The 27,961-nt window shown below is 44.4% G+C and overlaps 1 protein-coding gene across 2 annotated transcripts; it reads right to left on the bottom strand.

Moving 5' to 3' along the window:
* Positions 1–235: 235 nt before the first annotated feature.
* Positions 236–25,393, bottom strand: LOC311099919 (alpha-2,8-sialyltransferase 8E-like; the record flags this gene model as incomplete). 2 transcript variants are annotated; one of them, XM_084140636.1, is made up of 8 exons in its annotated part: positions 236–698; positions 1,226–1,318; positions 1,495–1,607; positions 1,782–1,926; positions 2,464–2,550; positions 10,162–10,254; positions 21,940–22,047; positions 25,248–25,393. In XM_084140636.1, 8 exons carry the CDS (start codon positions 25,391–25,393, stop codon positions 236–238), a joined length of 1,248 nt encoding a protein of 415 aa, XP_083996762.1. The 2 variants fall into 2 exon arrangements, with proteins under 2 accessions (XP_083996762.1, XP_083996763.1); XM_084140637.1 differs by lacking the exon at positions 21,940–22,047.
* Between the last annotated feature and the right edge of the window lie 2,568 nt (positions 25,394–27,961).

Here is a 27,961-nt window from a genome sequence, read left to right as displayed (position 1 = left end):
GATAAATTATAGTGTTGGCATTAAAGCAAGCAACCTTCAACACATGGAGCTAGTGTAAAGAGCACAAATATACGGTGTGAGCTCAAAAGGCCATCTCTCATCAACTGTAAGAAAACACCATTGTATCTAAATGAAGATATGCAAAATGATGATCAATTAACAACCGAGACAAAAACAGGAGTAAATGGTGACTTCCCATGATGCATTACGCCGTGGGCGTGGCTCCGGTGCATGATCATGTGCAAGGTCCTGAGTGTACATGGAGGATGCCTCGCGTGTGCATGTGCAGGAAGTTAAAGATCTCGTGGGGCATGGCGTGGAACCCGGGGCGGGGCTTGACGTTGTCATAGTAATGGTGCGTGATGAAAATGCCAGAGGGGTTCATGGGAAACGCCCAGAAGCCATAGAGGTGGACCTCCTCGCACAGTTCCATGGCGGCAGTGACTAGCATCAGGCCGCTGCTGAGGCGTTTGGCGCGGACACCCTGGACAGTCCAGAAGCGCTGGACGTTGAGCAGGTACTGGGGGTGGAAGAAGAACACGCCCCTCTGGGCGTCAAAGTCGTCCAACATGTACTTGACTCGGAAGGAGACGTCTGTGTTACGCGTGTTGTAGAAGGCGGGTAGGACCACTGATGAGTTCTCGTAGTTCTGAAGAACCTCGTAAAATGGCCGCCGCCACTTCTCTAGCTTCTGGAATCTGGTGGTGGAGGAGAGGAGAGGAGAGGTAAGGGATCAGAGTGTGTATAAGGAGGGAGGAGGTGTGTGTGTGTGTGTTGTGTGTGTGTGTTTGCAAGTACATTTACATTTACGTCATTTAGCAGACGCTCTTATCCAGAGCGACTTACAGTTAGTGAGTGCATACATTATTATTATTTTTTTTCACACTGGCCCCCCGTGGGAATCAAACCCACAACCCTGGCGTTGCAAACGCCATGCTCTACCAACTGAGCTACAAGTAGCAGACGTGAGTGCTGCAGCTCTGTTTTTTTACTAAGTACAATGCACACCCATTGTAACTGCTGCCGTTAATGCATTTCAGGTCTAGATGGTGTGTGTGTGTGTGTATGTGTATGTGTGTGTGTGTGCCTGGGCACAGACGTCAATTCAACGTCTATTCCACATTGGTTCAATGTAATTTCATTGAAATTATGTGGAAACAAAGTTGATTCAACCAGTGTGTGCCCAGTGAGAATACCCTTTTTTGTTGACATAGCCTTACAGTACCTCTCCGTTATAATACTTGGATTAATCGTCACCAGATCCGTTTTGGCGCCTACATCAGCTGAATACTTCTCATTGATGGGTGGTATGTTGCATCTTTGAAGGAAGGATAATTATTTACATTATTCAATGCAGATTCTGAGAAGGCCTGAGCTGAGCGAAAGTAATTAAATACTGTATCTTGCCATTTGATATCTGCAGTCAAAAAGAAATCAACCCAAGCGTGACGCTTGGAAATATTTTTAGCAGTACAGAATAAAGATGCTGTGTACCTAAACACGAAATCTGCGGAGTCAATTTCCTTCCCACATTTGCTGTTCTTGATGATTCCTCCGTTTCCAACAACTGCACATTTCTTAAACTGGGACTTGGAGTAAGGCATGTCCTTTCAATGAAACAGAACCAATGTCAAACAGAAATATGGGGTACAGTTTATAACCAGAGAAGGTGGAGTTCCATCACCTTAGGGTGGGAGGTAGGGTACATAGCATAGGATGCATGGATGACAGGTAGTCATACAGGATGATATACTGTATATTGTTATAATTGGAACACTCACGTCAGGAAACATCTTGAAGACCTCAGTACTGATGGGCAGGATGCCACTGGTGTCCACCTCATACCTCAGCTTGGTGCCTGCTGGGGTGTTCCTCTTGGTTGTGAACAGGAAGGAGGGCGCATTACAACACCGCGACAGAGACATCCTATTGGAGAGAACAGTAGAAGGGAGGAGTTACTGTCAGACCCAAAAAACTGTAGTAGAACAAGGATGCTGCAAAAAACTAGCAACATTGCAGCCCTGGTCCTTGAGGACTAGAACTGTGCACCCTGCAGTAGAAAGTGTCTCTATGAGTCTGGTTAGTCACACAATAAAGATGCCCTGATGTACAGAGAGACATCTAAGCAATGTGATTGGTACTATAGGGGCAGAGTCACACTAGATAGACATGGATGGGGCCACAGAGGAGAGGGAGGCTAATGTGTGTGATGTACGGTAGAAGAGCACTAATATCCCCTCTGAAGAGGCACATGCTAATAGACTCTGGTGGCATTCCAAGTCTTCTGTTTTGCGTTCACGCTCTGCAGATGATCAGATATCACAATGCCTCAAGAAGTGTTTAAGGTCTCGTGAACCACAATAATATGATATAGCATTCTTTTTGAGATGTACAGTGTGACTGCAAGAAAGATGACCTGAAACACCATCTCTATGATGCGTTTAAGGTCAATTAGAAGCTCACTTGAAGTTGTTGGTCTCCACCATGTTTTGCTGCCACTTGCACACCTGCAGGTTCCTCCATCTCTCAAACAGCTCCGACGTCTTCACCCTGGCAGATGGGCAGGGAAACCCCACATAAAACCGAGACAAACAAGAGAAGAGTCAAGTGATCCATGCATGTTTAAGAATAAGCCCTATACCCTATGGTCCTATACTGTATATACTGTAGATCAGGGATGGGCACATTCTATGGGGGTGGGAGCCACAAAACATCTGAACTCATCATGTGGGGCCGCAGTGGCTCGCGGCTCTGTGTACACACATCCATACCCACACATGCAGTCAGAGCCGGCCCTAGTTTTTTGGGGGCCCTAAGTAAAACAAAAAAGTTTTATTATAATATTTTTTTGTCTTTGGAAATTGATCTGCTGGCCTACAAAAGGGGGGCCACAGGCCCCATGACCTCCAGGGGCCCATCCCTGCTGTAGATGGTCTCACAATGAGGGGGTTGAAAAGTGCCAACAGGGGGAGGGGGCTGCATGGAGCTACAGAAACCACAGAGATGACACTGCAGCACTTTACTTGGCTCTGCTCTGTAATATGAATATTAAACACGCGCTGAGGTGTAACATGAGAATGGCACTGGAAGCTGTGGCAATGGATTTAGCATTGCGCTCAGGCACTCCCTCTGACTGACGCCTTGCGTCTGCTGTCTTCAGAAGATGGCGATGGCCAGAAATAGAAGGTCTCTAAATAGCTCCCCTTGAACTGACATTCTTCCTCGATGATTGGGAAATGTGATTTGCTCGGGGGGGGGGGTGTCATGAGCCTCTCACTCCACCGGGTTACCACCTTAATTTTCTTCCACTCTGCTCACCACTCTCTCTACTCAGCCTAACTAGCTCCACCTGTCCCTGCTCTGCTCTGCTCTAATTACTCTGCCAGCTGCGCTGCATTACCCACTACCTCTCCCAGTATTTAAAGCCCTGTCTTTCAGCTCTCCTTTGTCAGATCGTCTGCAAAGCTCACACCCGGAACCTGTTTGCTCGCGCTTCTGGCTCACCCTGGTTTTGTGTTCCCGGACCTGCCTGATGTTTGGATACTCTTCTGCCCCAGGAGATCCAGACCTGCTTTTTGCCATAACGACTCCTGACTACTCTTCGATCCCGGTAACTCTGACCAGCCTTCTGCCTTGCTACTACGTATTTGGATTTCCCTTGAACTGTACTGCTGCCTTGTTTCATCCGCCCTGTTGTGTCTGTGTCTCCCCCCCCCCCAGGACTTCTGGACCACCCACCACCGGCTTCATAGGACGCATCGCTGCCACTGGGGGGGGCACAGACCCAGCACATTGGACGGGATCCCTGTTACCCCTGGAGCCTTCACTCACTCCCTACTTCCCTTTTCCCTTAAGTTTTAATAAACTTTCTGGTGTGACGCAATTGTGGTCCTCTGGTCGTCTGTCTGAACCGTGACAGTACGATCTGACCATTATGGACTCAGCGCACACTTCCCCCGACATGGAAACCGACGAGCATGAGCAGCAGTTCCAGCAGCAGCAACAACAACTCGCCATGATCATTCAACTCCTCACCAACCTTACCCCAGCCAGTCTGCCCACCAGCCCTGCCCCCGAGTTACCTGCCCCGGTCATTGCAGCCGCTGCTCCGGAACCCAAGATTGGAAACCCCGAGCGGTTCAACGGCGATTCAACCCAGGTCCGGCCATTCCTGACTAGCTGCCGACTTCAGTTCTCCTTGCAGCCAAGGACCTTCGCCACGGAGGGGGCTAAAGTTGGGTATGCCATCACTCACCTGACGGGCCGAGCTCGACTCTGGGGAACAGCAGAGTTCGAACGTCAAACCCCCGCATGTGCAACCTTCGACCTGTTTGCTGAGGAGATGCTGAAGGTGTTTGACCTGGATTCACCAACCGCAGAGGCGTCTCGTGAACTGTTCAGTATTCGACAAGGCAGACGTACAGTCGCAGACCATTCCATCGACTTCCGAACCCTGGCTAGACGAAGTTCTTGGAACACACCATCGTTGGTGGACGCGTTCTTCCATAGTTTGGCTGACTATATCAAGGACGAGTTGGTCTCCCATGAACTGCCTTCCACTCTTGATGAAGCCATCGCACTGACTGTCAGGATCGACAGAAGGATACAGACCCGTCGTCGTGAGAGGGGGCGCCAAGGTCCACCTACTACCGGCATTCGGAGAGATCCGACTGGGCTCCTGTCATCTACTGCCACTCACCCAGGTCAGCTTGATCAGTCTGAGCCTATGGAGATTGGGCGAGCCTCTCTCACTCCTGCAGAGCGCCAGCGCCGCTTCACCTCAAACCTCTGCCTCTATTGTGGAGGTGATGGACATCGTGTGGTAACCTGCCCTTTAAAGGGCCGAAGCTCACCGGGCATAGGGGGAGTCCGGTTGAGTTCAATGACCATCCAGTCCTCCGACCGCAAACCCCTGCTGCAAGTTCACCTCCGCCTCTCTGACTCAACTCACACCCTGGCTGCTCTGGTGGATTCTGGCGCCGAAGCCAACATAATGGACATCAAGCTGGCACGCCAACTGGGACTGGAGAACCTCCGTTTGACACCTCCTATTCCTGCCCGGGCACTGGACGGACACTTACTCGGATCGGTCACTCATGTCACGGCCCCGGTCTCGATGGGTCTGTCCGGAAACCATCAAGAAACTATCCAGTTTCACCTGCTCCCCTCTCCAGGCCAACCCCTCATCCTGGGTTACCCATGGCTCCGCCGGCACAACCCTCAGCTCGACTGGGTGACCGGGGTGATCAGGGAGTGGGGAGAGGACTGCCACCGAACCTGCCTGCTTGCTGCCGCACTACCCCCTCGGCCAGTACCTACTAACTCCGCTCCTGACCTCTCCAATGTCCCAGAATGCTACCATGGTCTCAGAGAAGTGTTTAACAAAGCAAGAGCCACATCTCTGCCCCCTCACCGACCGTACGACTGTGCCATCGACCTCCTCCCTGGAACAGCCCCTCCAAAGGGCCGTCTTTATTCGTTGTCTGCTCCTGAAAGAAAGTCCATGGAGGACTACATCAATGGCTCTCTGTCCGCAGGATTAATCCGTTCATCTTCATCTCCTGCTGGTGCTGGCTTCTTCTTTGTGGGGAAGAAGGACGGATCTCTTCGCCCCTGCATCGACTACAGGGGACTCAACGACATCACAGTGAAGAACCGTTACCCTCTGCCTCTGCTCACCTCTGCTTTTGAGTTGCTCCAGGGAGCCACTGTTTTTACCAAGTTGGATCTCAGAAACGCTTACCACCTAGTGCGGATCCGGGAGGGAGATGAATGGAAAACCGCATTCAATACACCAACAGGCCACTACGAGTATCTGGTTATGCCTTTTGGACTCACCAATGCTCCTGCTGTGTTCCAGGCTCTAGTGAATGATGTACTGCGGGACATGTTAAACAAGTTTGTCTTCGTTTACCTGGATGACATCTTAATCTACTCCAGAAACCTGTCTGAACACACCCGCCATGTCCAGCAAGTCCTTCACCGTCTTCTGGAGAATTCCCTCTACGCCAAGGCAGAGAAATGTGAGTTTCACGTCAAGACAGTGGCCTTCCTGGGGTACATAGTGGCAGAGGGAAGTATCCAAATGGATCCTGCCAAAGTATCAGCAGTCACTTCATGGCCAGTTCCGGAGAACAGAAAGAAGCTGCAACAGTTTCTGGGGTTTGCTAACTTCTATAGAAAGTTTATCCGGAACTACAGTACCGTTGCTGCCCCTCTCACTGCTCTAACCAGCACCAAGCAACCCTTCACCTGGACCCCAGCAGCCGACAAAGCCTTCAGTACCCTCAAGGTGAGGTTCACCTCCGCTCCCATCCTCCAGATGCCTGATGTGGACCGGCAATTCATTGTGGAGGTGGACGCCTCGGATGTGGGAGTTGGTGCTGTGATTTCTCAGTGGGCTGCGGAGGATAGGAAGCTCCATCCCTGTGCCTTTTTCTCACGTCGGTTGTCCCCCTCTGAGTGCAATTACGACATAGGGAACCGTGAGCTGCTGGCTGTGAAGCTTGCCTTGGAGGAGTGGCGTCACTGGCTGGAGGGGTCCACCATTCCATTTCTCGTTTGGACCGATCATAAGAACTTGGAGTACATCCGCACGGCCAAACGGTTGAACTCCAGGCAGTCCCGCTGGGCCCTGTTCTTCACCAGGTTTAATTTCACTCTGTCATACCGGCCTGGATCACGCAACACCAAGCCAGACGCCCTCTCCCGTCAATTCCAGAAGGATGACACCCCCTCCAAGGACCCTGTGTCGATTCTGCCAAGTCCCTGCATCGTAGCAGCTCTGACCTGGGCTGTTGAGGAACAGGTGCTGGAAGCTCTCCGTAACCAGCCAGGTCCCAGCACTTGCCCAGCTGACCGCCTTTTTGTCCCCGAAAACCTGAGGTCCCAGGTCGTTCAGTGGGGACATGACTCCCGCCTAGCTTGTCACCCTGGCTCCACCCGCACTTACAACCTGCTCGCCCAGAGGTTCTGGTGGCCCTCTCTGAGAAAGGATGTACGGGAATTCGTCCAAGCCTGCCCCATCTGCAACCAACACAAGTCGTCCTGCCAGCCCCCAGCCGGATTGCTGCAGCCCCTGCCTGTGCCCAGACGTCCCTGGTCTCACATCGCCCTTGACTTTGTCACGGGGCTGCCCCCTTCAAGTGGCATGACCGTCATTCTCACCATAGTTGACCGATTCAGCAAGATGGCACACTTCATTCCCCTCCCCAAGCTCCCAACCGCCAAGGAGACCGCCCAGGTGGTCCTGGAACACGTCTTCCGGATCCACGGACTGCCAAAGGATGTAGTTTCTGACCGTGGTCCACAATTCTCCTCCGCTTTTTGGAAGGAGTTCTGTCACCTGCTGGGAGCCACAGTCAGTCTGACTTCCGGATTCCATCCCCAATCCAATGGGCAGTCAGAGCGGGCAAATCAGGAGCTCGAGAAGGCACTGCGATGCATGACTTCACGCAACCCCCACTCCTGGTCGCAGCAATTGACATGGGTGGAGTACGCACACAATTCTCTGACCTGCTCTGCCATCGGTATGTCCCCTTTCCAATGTGTTTATGGATACCAGCCTCCTCTATTTGCCAGCCAGGAAGAGGAGGTTACTTGCCCATCTGCACTTGCTTTTGCCCGTCGATGTCGCCGCACCTGGTCACAAGCCCGAGCCACACTCCTCAGATCCGTTGCCAGCTACACTACCGGGGCCAACCGTCTGAGAATTCCTGCTCCCACCTACCATGTTGGTCAAAGGGTGTGGTTGTCATCGAAGAACCTGCCACTCAGGGTGGAGTCGCAGAAGCTGGCACCTCGGTTCATTGGCCCATTCCCTATCATAAGAGTGATTAGCCCAACTGCTGTCCGGCTCCAACTGCCTAATTCCCTGAGGGTGCACCCCACTTTCCATGTGTCTAAGATTAAGCCCATTCATGAGAGTCCGCTGGTCCCTGCTGCGCCTTGTCCTCCTCCTCCACGGCTCGTCGATGGTGGTCTGGTTTACACCGTCCGCCGCCTGCTTCGGTCCAGACGGAGGGGTAGGGGTCTCCAGTACCTCATTGACTGGGAGGGCTATGGACCTGAGGAAAGGACCTGGGTGCCAGCTAGTCGGATTGTGGATAGGACTCTCATCACCGCCTTCCACCAACGGCATCCTGATCAACCTGCAATCCGTAGGGGCCGCCCCAGAGGGGTCCCTAACCGTCCTGCCCGCTCGGCTTCCTGTCCTGTGCCTGATCCTGTCTCGGGACCTGTCCCATCTCCCGACCACGGCCCTCCGGCTTCCTCCGAGGATGAGGACATTCACTCGGACCGTTCGGAGGAGTTCTAGCCCTCCTCCGGCTCCCCTCCTCCCGCCCGGCGTGGTGTTGCTCTTGGGACTTCTGGGGCCGTCCCTTGGGGGGGGGGTTCTGTCATGAGCCTCTCACTCCACCGGGTTACCACCTTAATTTTCTTCCACTCTGCTCACCACTCTCTCTACTCAGCCTAACTAGCTCCACCTGTCCCTGCTCTGCTCTGCTCTAATTACTCTGCCAGCTGCGCTGCATTACCCACTACCTCTCCCAGTATTTAAAGCCCTGTCTTTCAGCTCTCCTTTGTCAGATCGTCTGCAAAGCTCACACCCGGAACCTGTTTGCTCGCGCTTCTGGCTCACCCTGGTTTTGTGTTCCCGGACCTGCCTGATGTTTGGATACTCTTCTGCCCCAGGAGATCCAGACCTGCTTTTTGCCATAACGACTCCTGACTACTCTTCGATCCCGGTAACTCTGACCAGCCTTCTGCCTTGCTACTACGTATTTGGATTTCCCTTGAACTGTACTGCTGCCTTGTTTCATCCGCCCTGTTGTGTCTGTGTCTCCCCCCCCCCCAGGACTTCTGGACCACCCACCACCGGCTTCATAGGACGCATCGCTGCCACTGGGGGGGGCACAGACCCAGCACATTGGACGGGATCCCTGTTACCCCTGGAGCCTTCACTCACTCCCTACTTCCCTTTTCCCTTAAGTTTTAATAAACTTTCTGGTGTGACGCAATTGTGGTCCTCTGGTCGTCTGTCTGAACCGTGACAGGGGGAAAGCACTACCAGGGCTGGATGTAGAGTAATTAGAGCCAGTCACTGCTCTGTAACTGCTGGCGGAGCCAAGGGGCTGTTGTCTGTATGTCGCGCTGTCTGCTGCCTGGCCTGGCACACTGTCCCTCAGCAAGCCCCTCTTGCAGGTGTGATAACTAGCTCAAACATCCTCAAGAATATGTAAGCCTGTGCCAGAGTCTGTCCTATGGTAGCACTGCTGCATGTTGTACAGTACATCCCCCTGGCGACAGAGGTTCAAAGCCTGTCTCGTCCATGTCACGCCCTGGCTCTGGGGACACTGTTATGTTGAGCCAGGGTGTGTAGATCTATGTTCCCTATTTCTATGTTGGCCTGAGTGACTCCCAATCAGAGGCAACGAGTGTCAGCTGTTTGCTGGTTGTCTCTGATTGGGAGCCATATTTAAACTGTCGGTTTTTCCTTTGGTTTTGTGGGTTCTTGTTTCAAGTTGGTTTAGTTTGACCGTGTACTGTCACGTTACCGTCTTTGTTGTTTTGATCGTGTTTTCGCTCAATAAAGAGTATGTTTGCCTGCAACGCTGCGCCTTGGTCCTCATCTGTTCCTGACGATCGTGACAGTCCACTTTCTCATGTATCTTTGCCCTTGTCTGTTTCTACCACTATATCTTCCTATTGTTGTATTATAAAATCATTATTTCAATGTTTTTGGAAAGGACAAGGGATGGGCCTGAATGTTGGAACTGAGTGCACAGACTTTGCTTCCTCCAATATCTAAATTAGACACTCATTTCAAAGAGAGAACACAAACCAGCAAGGCACATAGGCCCTCAAGGATCATAGTTGCCCATCACTGCATCACTCTCAGAAAATAGTGTTCCAAAAGGGTTCTTCGGCTGTCCCCACAGGAGAACCCTTTGAAGAAACCTTTTTGGTTCCAGGTAGAACCCTTTTGGGTTCCATGTAGAACCCTCTGTGGAAAGGGTTTTACATGGAACTCAAAAGGTTTCTGCCCGGAGCCAAAAAGGGTTCTTCAAAGGGTTCTCCTGTGGGGACAGCCGAAGAACCCTTTTAGGTTCTAGATATAACCTTTTTTTCTTAGAGTGTAACACAGGCGATTACACTCACATGGTCAGGACTTTGACATCCATAATCTCCTGCCTGAGCTCTTTGCATGCAGTGGAGTTGTATTCGTAGGATCCATCGTATGAGTCCAGATACCTGGAGGGATAGGCACAGTCAGCGTCACGCTGCACTGATCTGATCTACACAATAATAAACAATAATAAGGAACAAGCTGGGACACAAAACACATAGCACAGTGGGGTTGGGGAAAGATGATATACATTAGGGGACATTTTTAACTTTATTCCAATACAATTGTGGCTTTACTTTAAAATACATTATTAAAATTAATCTTTAACGTGAAGACATTGTTATGGAATGAGTGGCAGGTGTGATATCATTCCTATGGATAGGGAATCCACAATATGTACCCTGGACACTTTTTTGTCACCAGCTACCACTGTTTAAGACAAGTAATATAATTTCTCTGTTTTGTTTTCAGATGTTTTTGTTGCTGATAACATTCATTTTAACATTCACAATTAACATGGACATTCTCTTAACAAAAAATTGTCTTTGCAAACAACAAAAAGAGCATGAAATATGTAGTGAGAAAGGGGAAGGGGGAGGTAGAAATCTTGTGGTAAATTGTGAGAAAATATGACCAAATCCTCATGGCAGGAGCACCTAGACTGAACAACCTTTATCATGGATAAGGTATGTCTGTGTCGTATGGCATGTACAGTAGGCTGGATAGAGTGAACTGCACAGCTGCACAGTGTGATGCCAATGGCGAATATGGGGAGTGACTGCGGCTGTCTTACTGCATAAGGCAGACACAGCATACTTACCCAGTGGGCAAAACTGGTATTTTATGCAATTATAGTCCGGTTGGGTAACACTTTACTGTAGGTGTCCTTATGCATGCATTCATAAAGCCTTTATAACAGCTCTGCGGCACATTATAACATTTGTCATAAGCTGTCATAAGTCGTTTTCAATAGTTATGAGTCACGGTATAAAATCGGTTATACAGGAATGGTTGTTAAAAATGACTGTTCATCCTGTTGTCATATGCTCTAATGTCAACTGTTAATAACAACTGCTATTACACAGTCTGGGTGACAACTTATGTCATATGCCTGCTACATAAGAGTCTACATACCAGATGTTATAACAGTATGTTATGTAATTGACCAACCTCTGTGTCACATTATTACATTGAATGGAATGATGGGTGTCATAACCATGTCATATGCCCTTATAGAGTGTGCACAGACACCTTAAGTAAAGTTACATTAATTTGAGATGTTATAAAACAGTTATGTGCTGCTTAGACCACAGGATGAGTTGAGAGTTTCATACAATGTTACCATTTAAAGGATCTCCAAGAAACATGGGCAAATGGGAGTACAGATGTACTTACGATTTTTTTAATAATAAAAAAAGACATATTATAAACCAAAAATGTTTAAACAAAATGGAAGCAAATAGAATTTTACACCAAAATCAACATTGCTGGGGCACAACAGGATTTGTGACAGATGGGAAAAAAGGAAGATGTGCAGACTACAGTAACAATGAGAGCAGCTATATTACAAAAAAATGGGTAGCTAGCTAGCTAGTTAGTCAGTCAGGTAACTAGGAACAGGGTTGGAGAGCCCTGCTCTACACAGTCCAAACAATGTGTTTTGTTTGACAGTATACTAGCCATTCATTTACCTTAGTGGCACTACATGAGCACAATAGGCCTCACTGTGCTGCGTGCCCCCATCGATGCATAGCTAGCTAGTGGGGGAATTCTGAATTATAAAGCTTACTTTGCAGCACATCACACAATACATTCTCTTACTGTATACTTTAGTTTAGAGGCAATTACTTTTTAATCTTAAAGAGATTCTCCAGTACTTTTGTATACTTTTTAGCCAGTAGTTCTGAAAGTAGTGCTCACGAGCAAAAAGTGGTCCCCGAAAATTCCGTACTTCGTCACATATGTGCAGATATGTGCACCACATCATTTTTCTCTCTCTTGCTCTGCTGTGTATGCATCTTGCTAGTTGTCACTCAAATGGTGAGGGGCTGAAGCTCATTGGTTAGAACTCGAATTGCTATGGGGCTGGCCCAAGTGGAGGAAAATGTAGGGAAAATGGCGCAGCACAGCTTCCAGAAAAACAGTTGCTTTCAAATTAGAAATGTTGTGGCTAATTGAGGTAAGACAAAAATTCTGCTCATAGATTATGAATGTATGAACTACACATTGACACATCTAGCCCAAAGCGGGAGGTATAAAAAATACTTTGTTGTCGCCAAAGTTCCGGAGCATGTTTTTAATACATGTTGTTTAACTCAATCTAACTAGCTAACATTATCCATGTTCTTTACAATTGGGTTGTGAGGTGATCTTCTTGCTTCTGTATTGTTATGTTGGTAAGTCCCACCCTTCTTCTTCTTCTGATTTCAGCTGTATGATTCACTGACACAAGAGATCGCAATAACTTTTCATTGGATCATCAAATAACATGGATACCAATAACGTTAGTTAGCTTGAGTTAAATAACGTGTATTAAGATGAAAAGGTAATTGCATTTAAAGTGTACGGCGCCTTCAGAAAGTATTCAAACCCCTTGACTTATTCCACATTTTGTTGTTACTGCCTGAATTCAAAATGGATCTCACCCATCTACACACAATACTCCATAATGACAAAGTGAAAACATGTTTTTAGAAATGTTTGCAAATGCATTGAAAATGAAATTACACCCCTGAGTCAATACTTTTTAGAAGCACCTTTGACAGCAATTACAGCTGTGAGTCTTTCTGGATACGTCTCTAAGAGCTTTCCACACCTGGATTGTGCAACATTTGCCTATTATAATTTTCAAAATTCTTCAAGCCCTGTCAAATTGGTTGTTGATCATTGCTAGACAACCATTTTCAGCTCTTGCCGTAGATTTTCAAACAGATTTAAGTCAAAACTAACTCAGCCATTCAGGAACATTCACTGTCTTCTTGGTAAGCAACTCCAGTGTAGATTTGGCCTTGTGGTTTAGGTTATTATTGTCCTGCTGAAGGTGAATTCACCTCCCAGTGTCTTTTGGAAAGCAGACTGGACCAGGTTTTCCTCTAGGATTTTGCCTGTGCTTACCTCCCCATTCCTTAACGATTACAAGCATACTCATAACATGATGCAGCCACCACTACGCTTGAAAATATGGAGAGTGGTACTCAGTAATGTGTTGTATTGGATTTGCCCCAAACATAACACTCTGTTTTCAGGAAAAAAAGTTAATTGTTTTGCCACATTTTTTTCAAAATTGTAGGCTTGGCCCTAATTTCTGTGTTCTCTGACACCTGGAGTTGCATGGCAAATGGTCCAGGAACAAAGGACAATGCCCAAGGACTAGTCAGCCCTTCCCCCTCTGAAGGCCAAAATGTATCTCTTTGTTACAGTATCCAGAGGACTGACTATTGAACGTGATAGAATAATACTATAGTATCCATGTCTGGTATCTATCTGAAACACTGAGGATAACTCTGATACTATCTATATGTATGTCACTGGAGGCTGCTGAGGGGAGGACGGCTCATAATATTGGTTGGAATGGAGTCAATGGAATGGTATCAACCACATGGAAACCATGTGTTTGATGTGTTTGATACCATTCCATTGACTCCATTCCAGCCATTATTATGAGTCATCCTCCCCTCAGCAGCCTCCACTGATGTACAGTGCCTTCGGAAAGTATTCAGACCCCTTGAGTTTTTCCACATTTTGTTACGTTGCAGCCTTATTCTAAAATTGATTTTTTATTTTTTAAGAATCCTCAGCAATCTACACACAATACCCCATAATGACAAAGAGAAAACAGTTTTTTTTTTTTTATAAAAAACAGAAATACCTTATTTACATAAGTATTCAGACCCTTTGCTATGAGACTCGAAATTGAGCTCAGGTGCATCCTGTTTCCATTGATCATCCTTGAGATGTTTCTACAACTTGATTAGCGTCCACCTGTGGTAAATTCAATTGATTGGACATGATTTGAAAAGGCACACACCTGTCTATATAAGGTCCCACAGTTGACAGTGCATGTCAGAGCAAAACCCAAACCATGAGGTCGAAGGAATTGTCCGTAGAGCTCCGAGACAGGGAAGGGTACCAACAAATGTCTGCAACATTGAAAGTCCCCAAGAACAAAGTGGCCTCCATCATTCTTTAATGGAAGAAGTTTGGAACCACCAAGACTCTTCCTAGAGCTGGCCGCCCGGCCAAACTGAGCAATCGGGGGAGAAGGGCCTTGGTCACTCTGACAGAGTTCTAGAGTTCCTCTGTGGAGATGGGAGAACCTTCCAGAAGGACAACCATCTCTACTCCACCAATCAGGACTTTATGGTAGAGTGGCCAGACGGAAGCCACTCCTCAGTAAAAGGCACATGACAGCCTGCTTGGAGTTTGTCAAAAGGCACCTAAAGACTCTCAGACCATGAGAAACATGATTCTCTGGTCTGATGAAACCAAGATTGAACTCTTTGGACTGAATGCCAAGTGTCAGGTCTGGAGGAAACCTGGCATCATCCCTACGGTGATGCATGGTGGTGGCAGCATCATGCTGTGGGGATGTTTTTCAGCAACAGGGACTGGGAGACTAGTCAGGATCGAGGGAAAGATGAACGGAGCAAAGTACAGAGAGATCCTTGATGAAAACCTGCTCCAGTGCGCTCAGGACCTCAGACTGGGGTGAAGGTTCACCTTCCAACAGGACAACGACCCTAAGCACACAGCCAAGACAACCCAGGAGTGGCTTCGGGACAAGTCTCTGAATGTCCTTGAGTGGCCCAGCCAGAGCCTGGACTTGAACCCAATCGAACATCTCTGGAGAGACCTGAAAATAGCTGTGCAACAATGCTCCCCATCCAACCTGACAGAGCTTGAGAGGATCTGCAGAGAAGAATGGGAGAAACTCCCCAAATACAGGTGCGCCAAGCTTGTAGCGTCATGCCCAAGAAGACTCAATACTGTAAACGCTGCCAAAGTACTGAGTAAAGGGTCTGAATACCTGTGGAGATTGGGCCTGGGAGCGTTTAGGTTACTGTAAACTTGGTATCGTTTGATTGGTCAATGGTGGTTGGTTTTGGGTTGAAAGGTTACACCTTTAGATGTTATAAACATAAATAAATGCCTTTGTTCTCTCTCTTATCCTGTATCCAGTCCATGGAGGAAGGTTGTATTATCAATTCTCATTTTCTAGACTTCTAGGCCTCTGGCCTAGTAAGCATCTCTTTGTTGATGCATTGTCTTCCAAGTTAAGCTTAGGATCTATATGCCTAGAAGTATGCTTAGTAATGCTTTGTAACTTAAGCTTTATGCATTGTATGTGAATCCATTCATTGTACAATGTTAATTAAATATCTGCCTTTGATATGGACAATTGTCAGACCAATTCTTGCTAGTCAACGTCAACTCATTGCCTAATGCTTGCTTGTATATTTTAATTATCTTTATACATCTTTATACATTTTAATAGGCTAATTGCGAGTGTCTTATTTAACTGTCTTATTACGAGTAGCATGTGAAGTATATATAATATACTGTATATCATACACATATAAAATATTACTGCTCACTACAATATTACGTTAATGCCTTGTTGCAAACAGGATGCATGTTTTGGTATTCTGTACAGGGTTCTTTCTTTTCACTCAGTCAGTAGGTTAGTATTGTGGAGTAACTACAATGTTATTGATCCATCCTCAGTTTTCTCCTATCATAGACATTAAACTCTGTAACTGTTTTAAAGTCACCATTGGCCTCATGGTGAAATCCCTGAACGGTGTCCTTCCTCTCTGTATCTTTGTAGTGACTGGGTGTATTGTTACACCATCCAAAGTGTAATTAATAACTTCACCAAATGGATATTCACTGTCTGCTTTTTTTTCATCTACCAATAGGTGTCCTTCTTTGCGAAGCATTGGAAAACCTCCCTGGTCTTTGTGGTTGAATCTGTGTTTGAAATTTGCTGCTTGACTGAGGGACCTTACAGATAATTGTATGTGTGGGGTACAGAGATGAGGTAGTCATTCAAAAATCATGTTAAACACTATTATTGCACACAGAGTAGTGAGTCCATGTAACATTATATAACTTGTTAAGATAATCTTTACTCCTGAACGTATTTAGGCTTGCCATAACAAAGGGGTTGAATAGTTATTGACTCAAGACATTTCAGCTTTTCATTTTTAATTCATTTGTAAAAATGTCAAGAAACATAATTCCACTTTGACATTATGGGGTATTGTGTGTAGGCCAGTGACCAAAAAATCTCCATTTAATCAATTTTAAATTCAGGCTGTAACATAACAAAATGTGGAAAAAATAAAGGGGTGTGAATACTTTCTGAAGTCACTCTAAGTGAAAGAGGATGTTAATGTGCAATGTGCTACGGAGTACGTTTTTTAATTCTACCTGTAGCTAGTGGAGTTAGCTAGCTAGCGCTAGCAGATTGCTAGCAGAATAGCTAGCCATTGGTGGGCCAACAAAATGTTGCAATTGCAACAAACTAGCTAGAATTATAATTTTTTTCATACAGTGGGGAAAAAAAGTATTTAGTCAGCCACCAATTGTGCAAGTTCTCCCACTTAAAAAGATGAGAGAGGCCTGTCATTTTCATCATAGGTACACGTCAACTATGACAGACAAATTGAGAAAAAAAAATCCAGAAAATCACATTGTAGGATTTTTAATGAATTTATTTGCAAATTATGGTGGAAAATAAGTATTTGGTCACCTACAAACAAGCAAGATTTCTGGCTCTCACAGACCTGTAACTTCTTATTTAAGAGGCTCCTCTGTCCTCCACTCGTTACCTGCATTAATGGCACCTGTTTGAACTTGTTATCAGTATAAAAGACACCTGTCCACAACCTCAAACAGTCACACTCCAAACTCCACTATGGCCAAGACCAAAGAGCTGTCAAAGGACACCAGAAACAAAATTGTAGACCTGCACCAGGCTGGGAAGACTGAATCTGCAATAGGTAAGCAGCTTGGTTTGAAGAAATCAACTGTGAGAGCAATTATTAGGAAATGGAAGACAAACAAGACCACTGATAATCTCCCTCGATCTGGGGCTCCACGCAAGATCTCACCCCGTGGGGTCAAAATGATCACAAGAACGGTGAGCAAAAATCCCAGAACCACACAGGGGGACCTAGTGAATGACCTGCAGAGAGCTGGGACCAAAGTAACAAAGCCTACCATCAGTAACACACTACGCCGCCAGGGACTCAAATCTTGCAGTGCCAGACGTGTCCCCCTGCTTAAGCCAGTACATGTCCAGGCCCGTCTGAAGTTTGCTAGAGTGCATTTGGATGATCCAGAAGAGGATTGGGAGAATGTCATATGGTCAGATGAAACCAAAATATAATTTTTGGGTAAAAACTCAACTCGTCGTGTTTGGAGGACAAAGAATGCTGAGTTGCATCCAAAGAACACCATACCTACTGTGAAGCATGGGAGTGGAAACATCATGCTTTGGGGCTGTTTTTCTGCAAAGGGACCAGGACGACTGATCCGTGTAAAGGAAAGAATGAATGGGGCCATATATCGTGAGATTTTGAGTGAAAACCTCCTTCCATCAGCAAGGGCATTGAAGATGAAACGTGGCTGGGTCTTTCAGCATGACAATGATCCCAAACACACCGCCCGGGCAACGAAGGAGTGGCTTCGTAAGAAGCATTTCAAGGTCCTGGAGTGGCCTAGCCAGTCTCCAGATCTCAACCCCATAGAAAATCTTTGGCGGGAGTTGAAAGTCCGTGTTGCCCAGCGACATCCCCAAAACATCACTGCTCTAGAGGAGATCTGCATGGAGGAATGGGCCAAAATACCAGCAACAGTGTGTGAAAACCTTGTAAAGACTTACAGAAATCGTTTGACCTGTGTCATTGCCAACAAAGAGTATATAACAAAGTATTGAGAAACTTTTGTTATTGACCAATTACTTATTTTCCACCATAATTTGCAAATAAATTCATTAAAAATCCTACAATGTGATTTTCTTGATTTTTTTTTCTCATTTTGTCTGTCATAGTTGACGTGTACCTATGATGAAAATTACAGGCCTCTCTCAACTTTTTAAGTGGGAGAACTTGCACAATTGGTGACTGACTAAATACTTTTTTTCCACACTGTAATATAGCTGTCATTGTTGCTGTAGCCTACACATCTTACTTTTTTCACAGCTGTCACAAATCCTGTTGTGCCCCAGCAACGTTGATTTTGTTTTAAAATTATATATGCTTCCATTTCGTTTCAATATTTTTGTTTTTTTGGCAAGTTGTTGGTATTATAATGTGTCCTTTCTTAAACATTTGCCCATGTTTCTTGGAGATCATTTAAATGGTAACATTGTATGAAACTCTCAACTCATCCTGTGGTCTAAGCAGCACATTCATAACTGTTTTATAGCACCTCAAATTAATGTAACTTTACTTAAGGTGTCTGTGCACACTCTATAAGGGCATATGACATGGTTATGACACCCATCATTCCATTCAATATAATAATGTTACACAGGAGGTTGGTAAATTACATAACATACTGTTATAACATCTGGTATGTAGACTCTTATGTAGCATGTAACAACATATGACATACGTTTTCATGCAGACTGTGTAATATCAGTTGTTATTAACAGTTGACATTAGAGCATATGACAACAGGATGAAAAGTCATTTTTAACACACATTATAACTGGTTTTATAATATCTCATGCCGTGACACATAAATATTTAAAACTATTTATGACAGCTTATGACAAATGTTATAATGTGTTATATAGCTGTTATAAAGGCTTTATGAATGCATGCATAAGGACACCTACGGTAAAGTGTTACCTCATGTTGTATACTGGTTGTATAAGGAAGTTTTTTTCCATGTCTTTTTAGCAACCAAGAAAGCCTCTTTATCTGGTTGTATTATAATAATCTGATTATTTGACCAGATAACCAAAATATGACATCTTTCCCATGACGTTTTGGTCTTGTCACAAAAAACATGTCTTTACCTAGTTGTCATAAAGACCAGTTGGTTGTAATCCTGTTATAAGACGTCTTCTCAACCAGTTTACAACCAGAATATATCTTCATTTAGACTTAATGTTCCCAATTTTGCTTGCTGGGTAGCCTGAGTTCATCAGTTTGGAATAACCATAAAAGTCTGCAGATCTCTTTGCATGTAGAAATAAAACTGAGGAAGATCACATAAAAATCTATTGGTCCTACATTTGTATTTATTACCTATCTCGTATGACATGCACACACATACATACACACATACATGTACATGCATAGACATAATCATAATTTACATACTGTACACAGTCATCATTCTCACTCAGATTCAAACCATTCGATAAGATTTTACAGCTCATTGAATGATTCAATTTTAATTTTTAAAAATCCTGATTGGACAGATACAAACTTTACATGCTTGAGAGTCTTGGAAGGTTTCAGACAAGGAAATAAATAAAGAAACCAATAAAGAAACATTATACAGGAAAATGGTGACATAACACAAAAACAACATTAGATTGATATGGTGGTAGTGATTGTGTGATATTTGAGACAAACACAATGACATCTGAAGAGAAGGAAACTTAAGGAAAGTGAAAACATGGTGAACATTTTAGCATGACAGAAATTCTTTTTTGAGAACATCATCAGCCCCAGAATCTAACCCAAATATTTTCCTCCCTCTCAAGCCAGGCAGAGAGCCACACGGAGGAGTCAAATCTCCCACTAGGTGTATTTAAATAGGCTTGTAATGGATAATGCTATTGATCCATGTACCAGCTTTGGAAAAGGCTGCCCTCTCTGGCACCTGAGCAGAAAAATTCTTGCCTGAGGACCACAGCCGACTGCTTAGCCTCAGAGGCAACAGGAAAGGAGGAGAGCTAAAAGCTCCCAATACCTGAAACTTATTGAGAAGGTGCTTTCTATTTGGAGCATATTTAAAAGTAGATACCAAATAGGTGATGTTGAGTCCTACTGTCTACTGGAGGGACAAAGAGTGGCTGCCCAGCGTGCAAAACTGGTTCCAATGGCTAAACATCTTTCTAGCAACCATAAAAATATGTCTTCATCTGGTTGTAATCTGGCTATATAACCAGATAACAAATGTATATCCAATCACGTGTTGATGTCGTCTTTATCTGGTTGTAATCTGGTTATATGAAGTCCCCTCTACTATACCAGAATGCCAGTTTACAACCAGAAAATGACGTTATTATGATGTCACGTGTAAAATGTTGTCTGCTGGGTGAGGGGTTGCTCAGTTGAATCCAAGATGGCGGCCTTCCCAATATGCAACGCAGTGAGTGAATTTGTAGAGTAAATGCTATCTCAGTGAGATAGGATGAGGTAGAAAATTTTGGTGAAAAGGGGGATTAATGTTGTACGCATGGCTGTTCAAGTAAAATGAGGTGAGGTAAAACACAAAAAGGCAACATGGGCGACATGACAGAAAAATGCATTTGAACAAGATGCTGGGATAAAATCAAAATGTGTAAGAAACAATGAAACTGGTTGTCTACATCCCCCTGATGATGCAGTGTATTTTGGATTGGCTTGCTATCAAGTAGATACTGAAGAGGTCTAGAGCATAATGTCTCTTATCCTTTATCATTGAAAACCATACTTATCCTAATTCCTATTAAGACTGAGATCTGTAGCTTCTTAGTTTCTTTTGGTTTAGCTCTAACGAAGAACACCTAATAAGCACTGTAGCCTAGAAGAGAAGAAAGAGGATGACTCTGAATGTCATCTTAGATCGCCCATGCCACACTGGCTTTCTGCCATCCATGATGGAAGAGTGCCTATTAATAACCAGCATGTTATCACGCCTACTGACTTTAGGTCCTCAGCACACTGAAGCCAGAGACCTACTGGGAAATGTTTCATATTTTTGTCTTCTCTTGAGAGGAAAACAAAAGGAAAGGTAATCCAGATAGGTTGCAGAGAGATACAATGCAGATGTGAGAAGAGGAGATAGGGGAACAGAGAGACGTGTCCACTATGCATATGACATACACACAGAGCTGTGCAGAATGCATGAACACACAGGTTGAGGGCGAAAGGCGCTTGAGAGATGGGTGCTGGATGAGACACAGAGGTACGAGGAGAAGCCAGTACATCAACAGGAGAACCGCGGTCCAACCAGCTTCTCAGTGGGGATGGGGGTCAGGGTTCGAGGGTCATGGGGGTGGAAGGGATGAGACAACATGCAAGAGCAAATCTGCAGTGCAACCACCACTGAAAATATATGAGAGTTGAATCCTTTCAGACCAATGAAAAATAAAGAGGCATTCTTGGGTTTCTGTAAAAGTACTTAAATGCCTTCAGACTGGCCTACCTTTGAGAGCGTTTTTTTTTCTTCTTAATATCGGCTAGGCAGGGTGTGACTATTACGGAGCTCTGTGAATCGGGCTGAAAATTCTGACGGAAACATCTGTCAACATGCAGGCAGGTAAGTCAGAGTTAAATGTCAGTGTGAGTGGGTCCTGTGTCATCATCACCCCTGCAAACATCTCAACTAGGATTCCTCAGAAATGCAAAACAAGCAGAAGCAAAATAGTTATGTGTGTGTTGCTGACTTCGTCTCTTTACTAGTTAGTTAGTACAGCAGTTTGTTGGTTATACTGGTTATGCATTGCGAGTGGAGGCTTCTAAGGCCCAGGCCACACATGCAGGGGGCTGGGTTATCAGCAGGAAATCTCATGTTCTCTCTCTATCTCTTTCTGTCTCACAGGGGTGTTGTACAGTCAGTCAATCACGTTGGAAATGTACCTTTTCTTCACATTCCTGGCAGGCTTCAGAGATCCATCATCCAAGACATTTACAGGACCGGTCCAATTTCCTGTCTCGTCTCCTTTGAGTCGGCTAAACTGTTTCACACTAGTAAGAAAATGAGTCAGTTTATTTGGGATTTATTGTGCTTTCATTACCTGAGAACTAACAGTCAGTCAAACACACACACACACACACACACACACATACACACACACTCTTATACACAATGCACAAACAGAGACACACCACACCATACAGAGGGATCAGCATTTTGGCTTTAATATACCTTAATCCATTCATTGTGGTCAAACAGGTCAAATCTAGGTTAGTTGACGGATCTCAGTTGTTGTCTCAATATGCAGCACATCTTAGTTCTGTAGATTAGCCTATAGGGTATTTTTGCACATTACGCTCATGCACAATCTAAAAAACCACAACGCATTCTATAAATCAGAACCAAATGATTATGGTTAAGGGGTTACATTGAGAACAGACAAACTGAGAGGATACTTAACGGTTTACAGACAACAGCGGCATATAGGCCACCTTTGAGAGGTGCATAGCACCTGTACCCTCCCAGGCCACGACGCTGACCCCTACTGGATGGGACAGATTCCATCTCCTCCCTGAGTAACATGAGTGAATTGAACAGATTTTGTCAAAATTGCATGAGGCAAATCCAAATATCCCAACCAAATATCCAAACCTGTAAGAAATTAAAATGATTTAATTCGAAGACGGATTTTGTGTAAAAGGGACATGTTTGATTTCATTCATTATATTTGAAGCCTAACTCACTAAGAAAGAAAAAAAAAACATATGAATCAAAATAAATATATTTGAGCATTCATGCCATTGTGCAAATAATCCTGTGATTTTGTTCCATTAAATCATTGTGGACAGCAAAGTGTATCACTACAGTGTAAATCCTATCCATAAGCACATTATGTGATAAAACGAACACTACTTTGGGCATCATGTCAATACTCCAGGCCCATTTGGCTTCTCAGAGAACCACTTAAAAATCTCAATGACACTCTGCCCCTGGCTGTTGCAGTCAGGATGGAGTGTGCTAAAACAGGACATGGATTTAGGCATCTGGATCTCCACTTGTAGCCTAACCAGCCTGCTGCGGGTATTTTTAGGTATCGCCCTCTCCGAGTCAAGTGGAGATGAGAGAAGATCATGTGTACTGCTCCAAAGTGGGTCACTGTATTATTTAATAAGCCCTTCTTCCTCTCTACCCTGTGATTTCACAGCCTCGCGATCTTTACCCTGGCATACATCTTTAAGGGGTGTTTGTTAATGTCACAGCAGCCAGGCTGTGCTATATGATACACACTGTGGAAATTCAAAAGGGGAGATTTATCACATGCCAGAATGCTAAAAGCACTACACCACTCCAAAGCACATGTGTCTTATGTCTTTTAACAGACATGTTGTGCACTCTCTGAATAGTCACCCTGAACTTTCCTGAAGGTCTAATATAATCTGGGTAAAACAAATTAAAATGATCTTGGAGTAATGGAGGACTAAAGTGCATGTATTTCATGCTGATTATTCTCAGATAGTGCTCTCTACAACTGGCATTATTGCGTTGTAGTTTAAGTGTCTTCTTTAGTACAGTCTCTTCCAGACCCACACAATGTGGTCATTTGCAGATATGGTTTACTGAGATCCTTTGGGGCATAAGAGAATTTCATGAGATTGAGACACATGTTCTTAGGCAGTGTTTGACTGGGCTACATGTTGGTAGCATAGGTCGGGAGGGGTTGGACCATTGGTCCCATCCACAACTTTAGCTTGTTGTCATGGTTTCAGCATGGGGGGAGAAGAAGGGGAGAATATCTCACAGTGACATCATTTTCAAGACACTCACTCTCTCCATCTCTTGAACGTTCTCTCTCCATTTCTCCACCCTCACTCTCTCTCTCTATCTCTCTCTCTCGCAAACACACTCATTCTCTCGCTCTCTTTCTCCTGAGGTGTGCAGATACTGTGTAGCAAAATGGTTGCTGTTGTTGCCCACTGGCTGGCTCAGTGGCTTCGTTGTGACTGTAGCCCGTTCCCCTCTTTCCCAGTCAGAGTGCTAGGACTGAGGGGCAGGATAGCTAGATAGATAGGTAGATAGATAGAGGTATTGCTGGGGCTGGGTTCATGCCATCTCAGCCATAGCATAGGGTCAGGATGCCATGAATCCACAGGATTTCATCAGAGTAGCCCAAGCGGTGGTGGAGACACACAGGTGACGGGGCATTGGGCGGGGGGGGGGGGGGGGGGGGGGGGGGGCAGTTAGAATGCAGCACATGTATGTTTGCTGTTAGGCAAAGCTAGAATGCACTGTCTGAAATTGCTGGGGGTGCATGGGAAGAGGGAGGCGTATTTTAGTGTGACAATCTTTTTATTCTATTTGGGGGGGGGGGGGGGGGTTAAATAGGCCTATCTAAAGATGAGAATATATCAGGTTCTTAGCATCTGCTCGTCTCACAATGAAAAACATCCCAGAAGATAATGCAGAAGTCAAAGCCTTCCAGTGATTAATAATAGCATGTATCACTATGGGAGCTATTAACAAAAAAGATTGCATTAGAAAAGGTATCTCTATTAGGTAGAGATATTGCTGTTGCAGAGGTGTTACAAAACATCTTAGGAATGCATTATGCTGAAACAGCAGCATGACTGTGTGTGCATTGAAGCCCACAGGGTGAACTAGCTAAATGACTATAGAATCTGACAATAACCCCTGTGACATTAACATGTAGAAATGATCAACATTAAGTGAAAAATACGGATCAATAAACTGCATCAATAGATTTTAGTTGTTTTTAAAACTGTGATATCAGCAGATATCCAAGCCTTATGTATGATCAGTAGATAAGGCTAAAACTGAAAATCAAATAAACACTTTAAAAAGAAGGGAGTACACTACGATAAACAGCTGGAGCATTGTGTGTGGCATGAATGTGATGCTTCACCACATGAGAATAGTTTAAATATGCCACTGGAAAAATGGAAGACTGATGTGCTATTTTTTAAGCTTAACACCCCCCCCCCCCCCCCCCCCCCCATGCAGCAATTACTACAACCACTACTCCCATATTTACACTGAATTACAATGATGACAGTATTAATACAATTATAACAATAACAGAGCCATTTCGTTTACACAATTTCTAAATGTCAGGCCGTCCCTTACAATTTCAACATTATGCAATTGATAATATTTGAGTCTTCAGATGAATGGCAAATTATTTGATTTGGGCCTATAGGCTATTTGTGGAAGATATATATTTCACATTGCTTACCTTTTAATGTAGTTTTTTCCATTGAGAATCTGTTGTAAAAGTGTAACCAGTCCAAATGCGCAAATGAATATAAAACAAAGCGACCTATTGCCGAGTAAATCTCTACCCGACGTAAGGTCGGCGTATCCCATTCTTCGGCGCAGCATCCGCTGGTGCCAAAAAAAACAGAATTAACCTTCTCTTGCCGCACCATTCAGAATCAATCACACAGGTTTATCGTGAAAGCATTCGAGAGGACAATTGTCCAAAAGTCTTTACGCTATTTTTACAACTCTACTTCGCTGCGGCCACAGCACAGATCTCATTGGTCTTGGTCGAGAAGTATTGCCTCCTTATAAACAGAAAGCATGGAAATAGGCTACGATTCCGGACGGACCGTGATTTGATTAGAAATTGTAGAATACAAATATTATACCTTCTGGTATTTTGCAAGGCTGATGATGGTACAGAAAACATTCAATGTTTCTCAAAAAATGCCTGACATCTCTTTGTGATCATGCGTTACTGTCTCGACTGGGTGGTGCGCTCGATCGTAGGGCTCCACAGACAGTGGCAGGCAATGCAGATATTCCAGTCTCATTTAACAGTGTTCCATAAACTGTCAGGATAGGCTAGCTCATAAAAAGAACATGACTGTAATTCGTAAATAGTCAATTCAACATGACCCAAAAGAAAGGTGTAGTCTACGAAATCTCTCTCTTCTCAGGACAAACAGAATGGCGTTAATGGTGATAATAGCAGCTTCTTTCTATTACAGCAGACTGGTCCATGGATGCTGATGCTCTCTCTCTCTCTCTCTCTCTCTCTCTCTCTCTCTCTCTTCTCTCTCTCTCGCTCTCTCTCTCTCTCTCTCTCTCTCTCTCTCTCTCTCTATCTCTCTCTCTCTCTCTCTCTCTCTCTCTCTCTCTCTATATATATATATATAATATATATATATATATATATATATATCTTCTCTATATCTCTAGCTTCGCTATATCTCTATCTTCTCTCTCCCTGTGGGGTTCATCTCCAGTCAGCCAAAACCAAGGTCAATGTGCTGTCTTCTAAGGACAAGGTAGACACCTCCTAAACGACTGGTTTAATTGTCTGCTCACAGTGCCCAGTAAACACCTGAGTTCACCCACAGGTCTAATAGGCCTATATCAATCTCCCATATAGTCCTACACATAGGCCAATTTGCCTTACAAAGGGGAAATCAGGCTTTTGACAAATAATGAAATTCTAATTTCCATAGGTCTATATTTTATTACACAAACACAAACCATTTCAAAAGCTTATAGAATATCCAATAAAGATGAGTGGAGTAAATAGCCTCTTTAATGTCCAAAAAGCATTGTGTTAAAAACAACATCCACACTCATCGTTTTGTTGCTTAGGCTAGGGTATGTGTTTGGTTGTAGGTGTTGGTGTTTGGGGGCCAAATGATTTCCCCTCTTCTCAACAATGCGTGTGTGTAGGCCCATTCCATACAAATGTCATACCACTAGGCCTACATGTATATCCTCTCGCCCAATAAGATATTTAAAATGAATAGGCCTATTCCTAAATATCCATGATGATTATTCTCAATTAGCTATTCAGGGACTAGTTGGAAACATAAGCCTACTGGGAGGGAACAATGATGAAAGACATTGAGGCACACTGCTTTAATGTTAAAGGCCCAGTGCAGCCGTTTTGATCTCAATATCAAATGAAATCAAAGTTGATTGGTCGCATACACAGTTTAGCAGGTGTTACAGCATATGCAGCGAAATGCTTATATCTATACTGTACATATGCACACCAGAGGAATTTATAGAATATATACTAAGAATGATATGTACAGAAGTAGATATATTACAGTGAGCTATGTCAAGAATCCAGTATATAAATACATATGTGGTGTGTATAAACAGTGTAGCTAAAATACAATGTACAGTAGTAGAAATATTAGAATGAGCTATGTCGGTGATACAGTATTGAAATACACAGTGTGAAACGGGCCCACTGGGCACACACTGGTTGAATCAACGTTGTTTCCACATCATTTAATGAAATTGCGTTGCACCAATGTGGAATAGACATTGAATTGATGTCTGTATCCATAATAATAATAATAATAATAAGTGGGTAGTGTCCAATGGTTCAATCAAATCATTTCTGGGTAACAATGAAGTACCTTACTGTAATAGTTTTCCATTAAAATGGCCAAAAAGCAACTAAAATAGCTTTCTCAAGCAATAATTTTGCTAGGACTGTCTGGGAGTGGTCTGAGTGAGGTACCTAATTGGAGGGGCCTAATGGGAGGGATATGTAACCTGAAAACTAGATGTTATTGGCAGAGAGGTTTGGAACTCTCTGTTATTGGTCTATTAAACTATACCACCTGGTGATGTCACCAGGCAAGCTAAAACTCGACCCATGCAAAGCCTGCTGATTAGAAGGTCCTGTGTAAATTATATTTTCAACCAGCAACTATCAGGAAATAACACTGATCACATTTTTTCACACTTTTACAGTGTTTCATCAGCTGATGTACAATACAAAACACAGGAAAAACAGAATTTTGACTGCACTGGGCCTTTAATGATACAAGTATAAAATGAGACAATATTTATCCCCTCCCCTTTATTATCTGGGGAGCATAATGTCAAATAGAGGTGCTTATATTTGTCCTTTTTCAAAAGTGGGTAACCTGTACAAGTGTGAAACAGAAATGTGTTTTTTGCCAA

This window comes from Coregonus lavaretus (genome assembly GCF_964263955.1).
Source record: "Coregonus lavaretus genome assembly, chromosome: 24".
Taxonomy (NCBI): Eukaryota; Metazoa; Chordata; class Actinopteri; order Salmoniformes; family Salmonidae; genus Coregonus; species Coregonus lavaretus.
The sequence above is the reverse complement of the archived record's forward strand: the minus strand, read 5'-3'. Positions and strand labels throughout refer to the sequence as shown.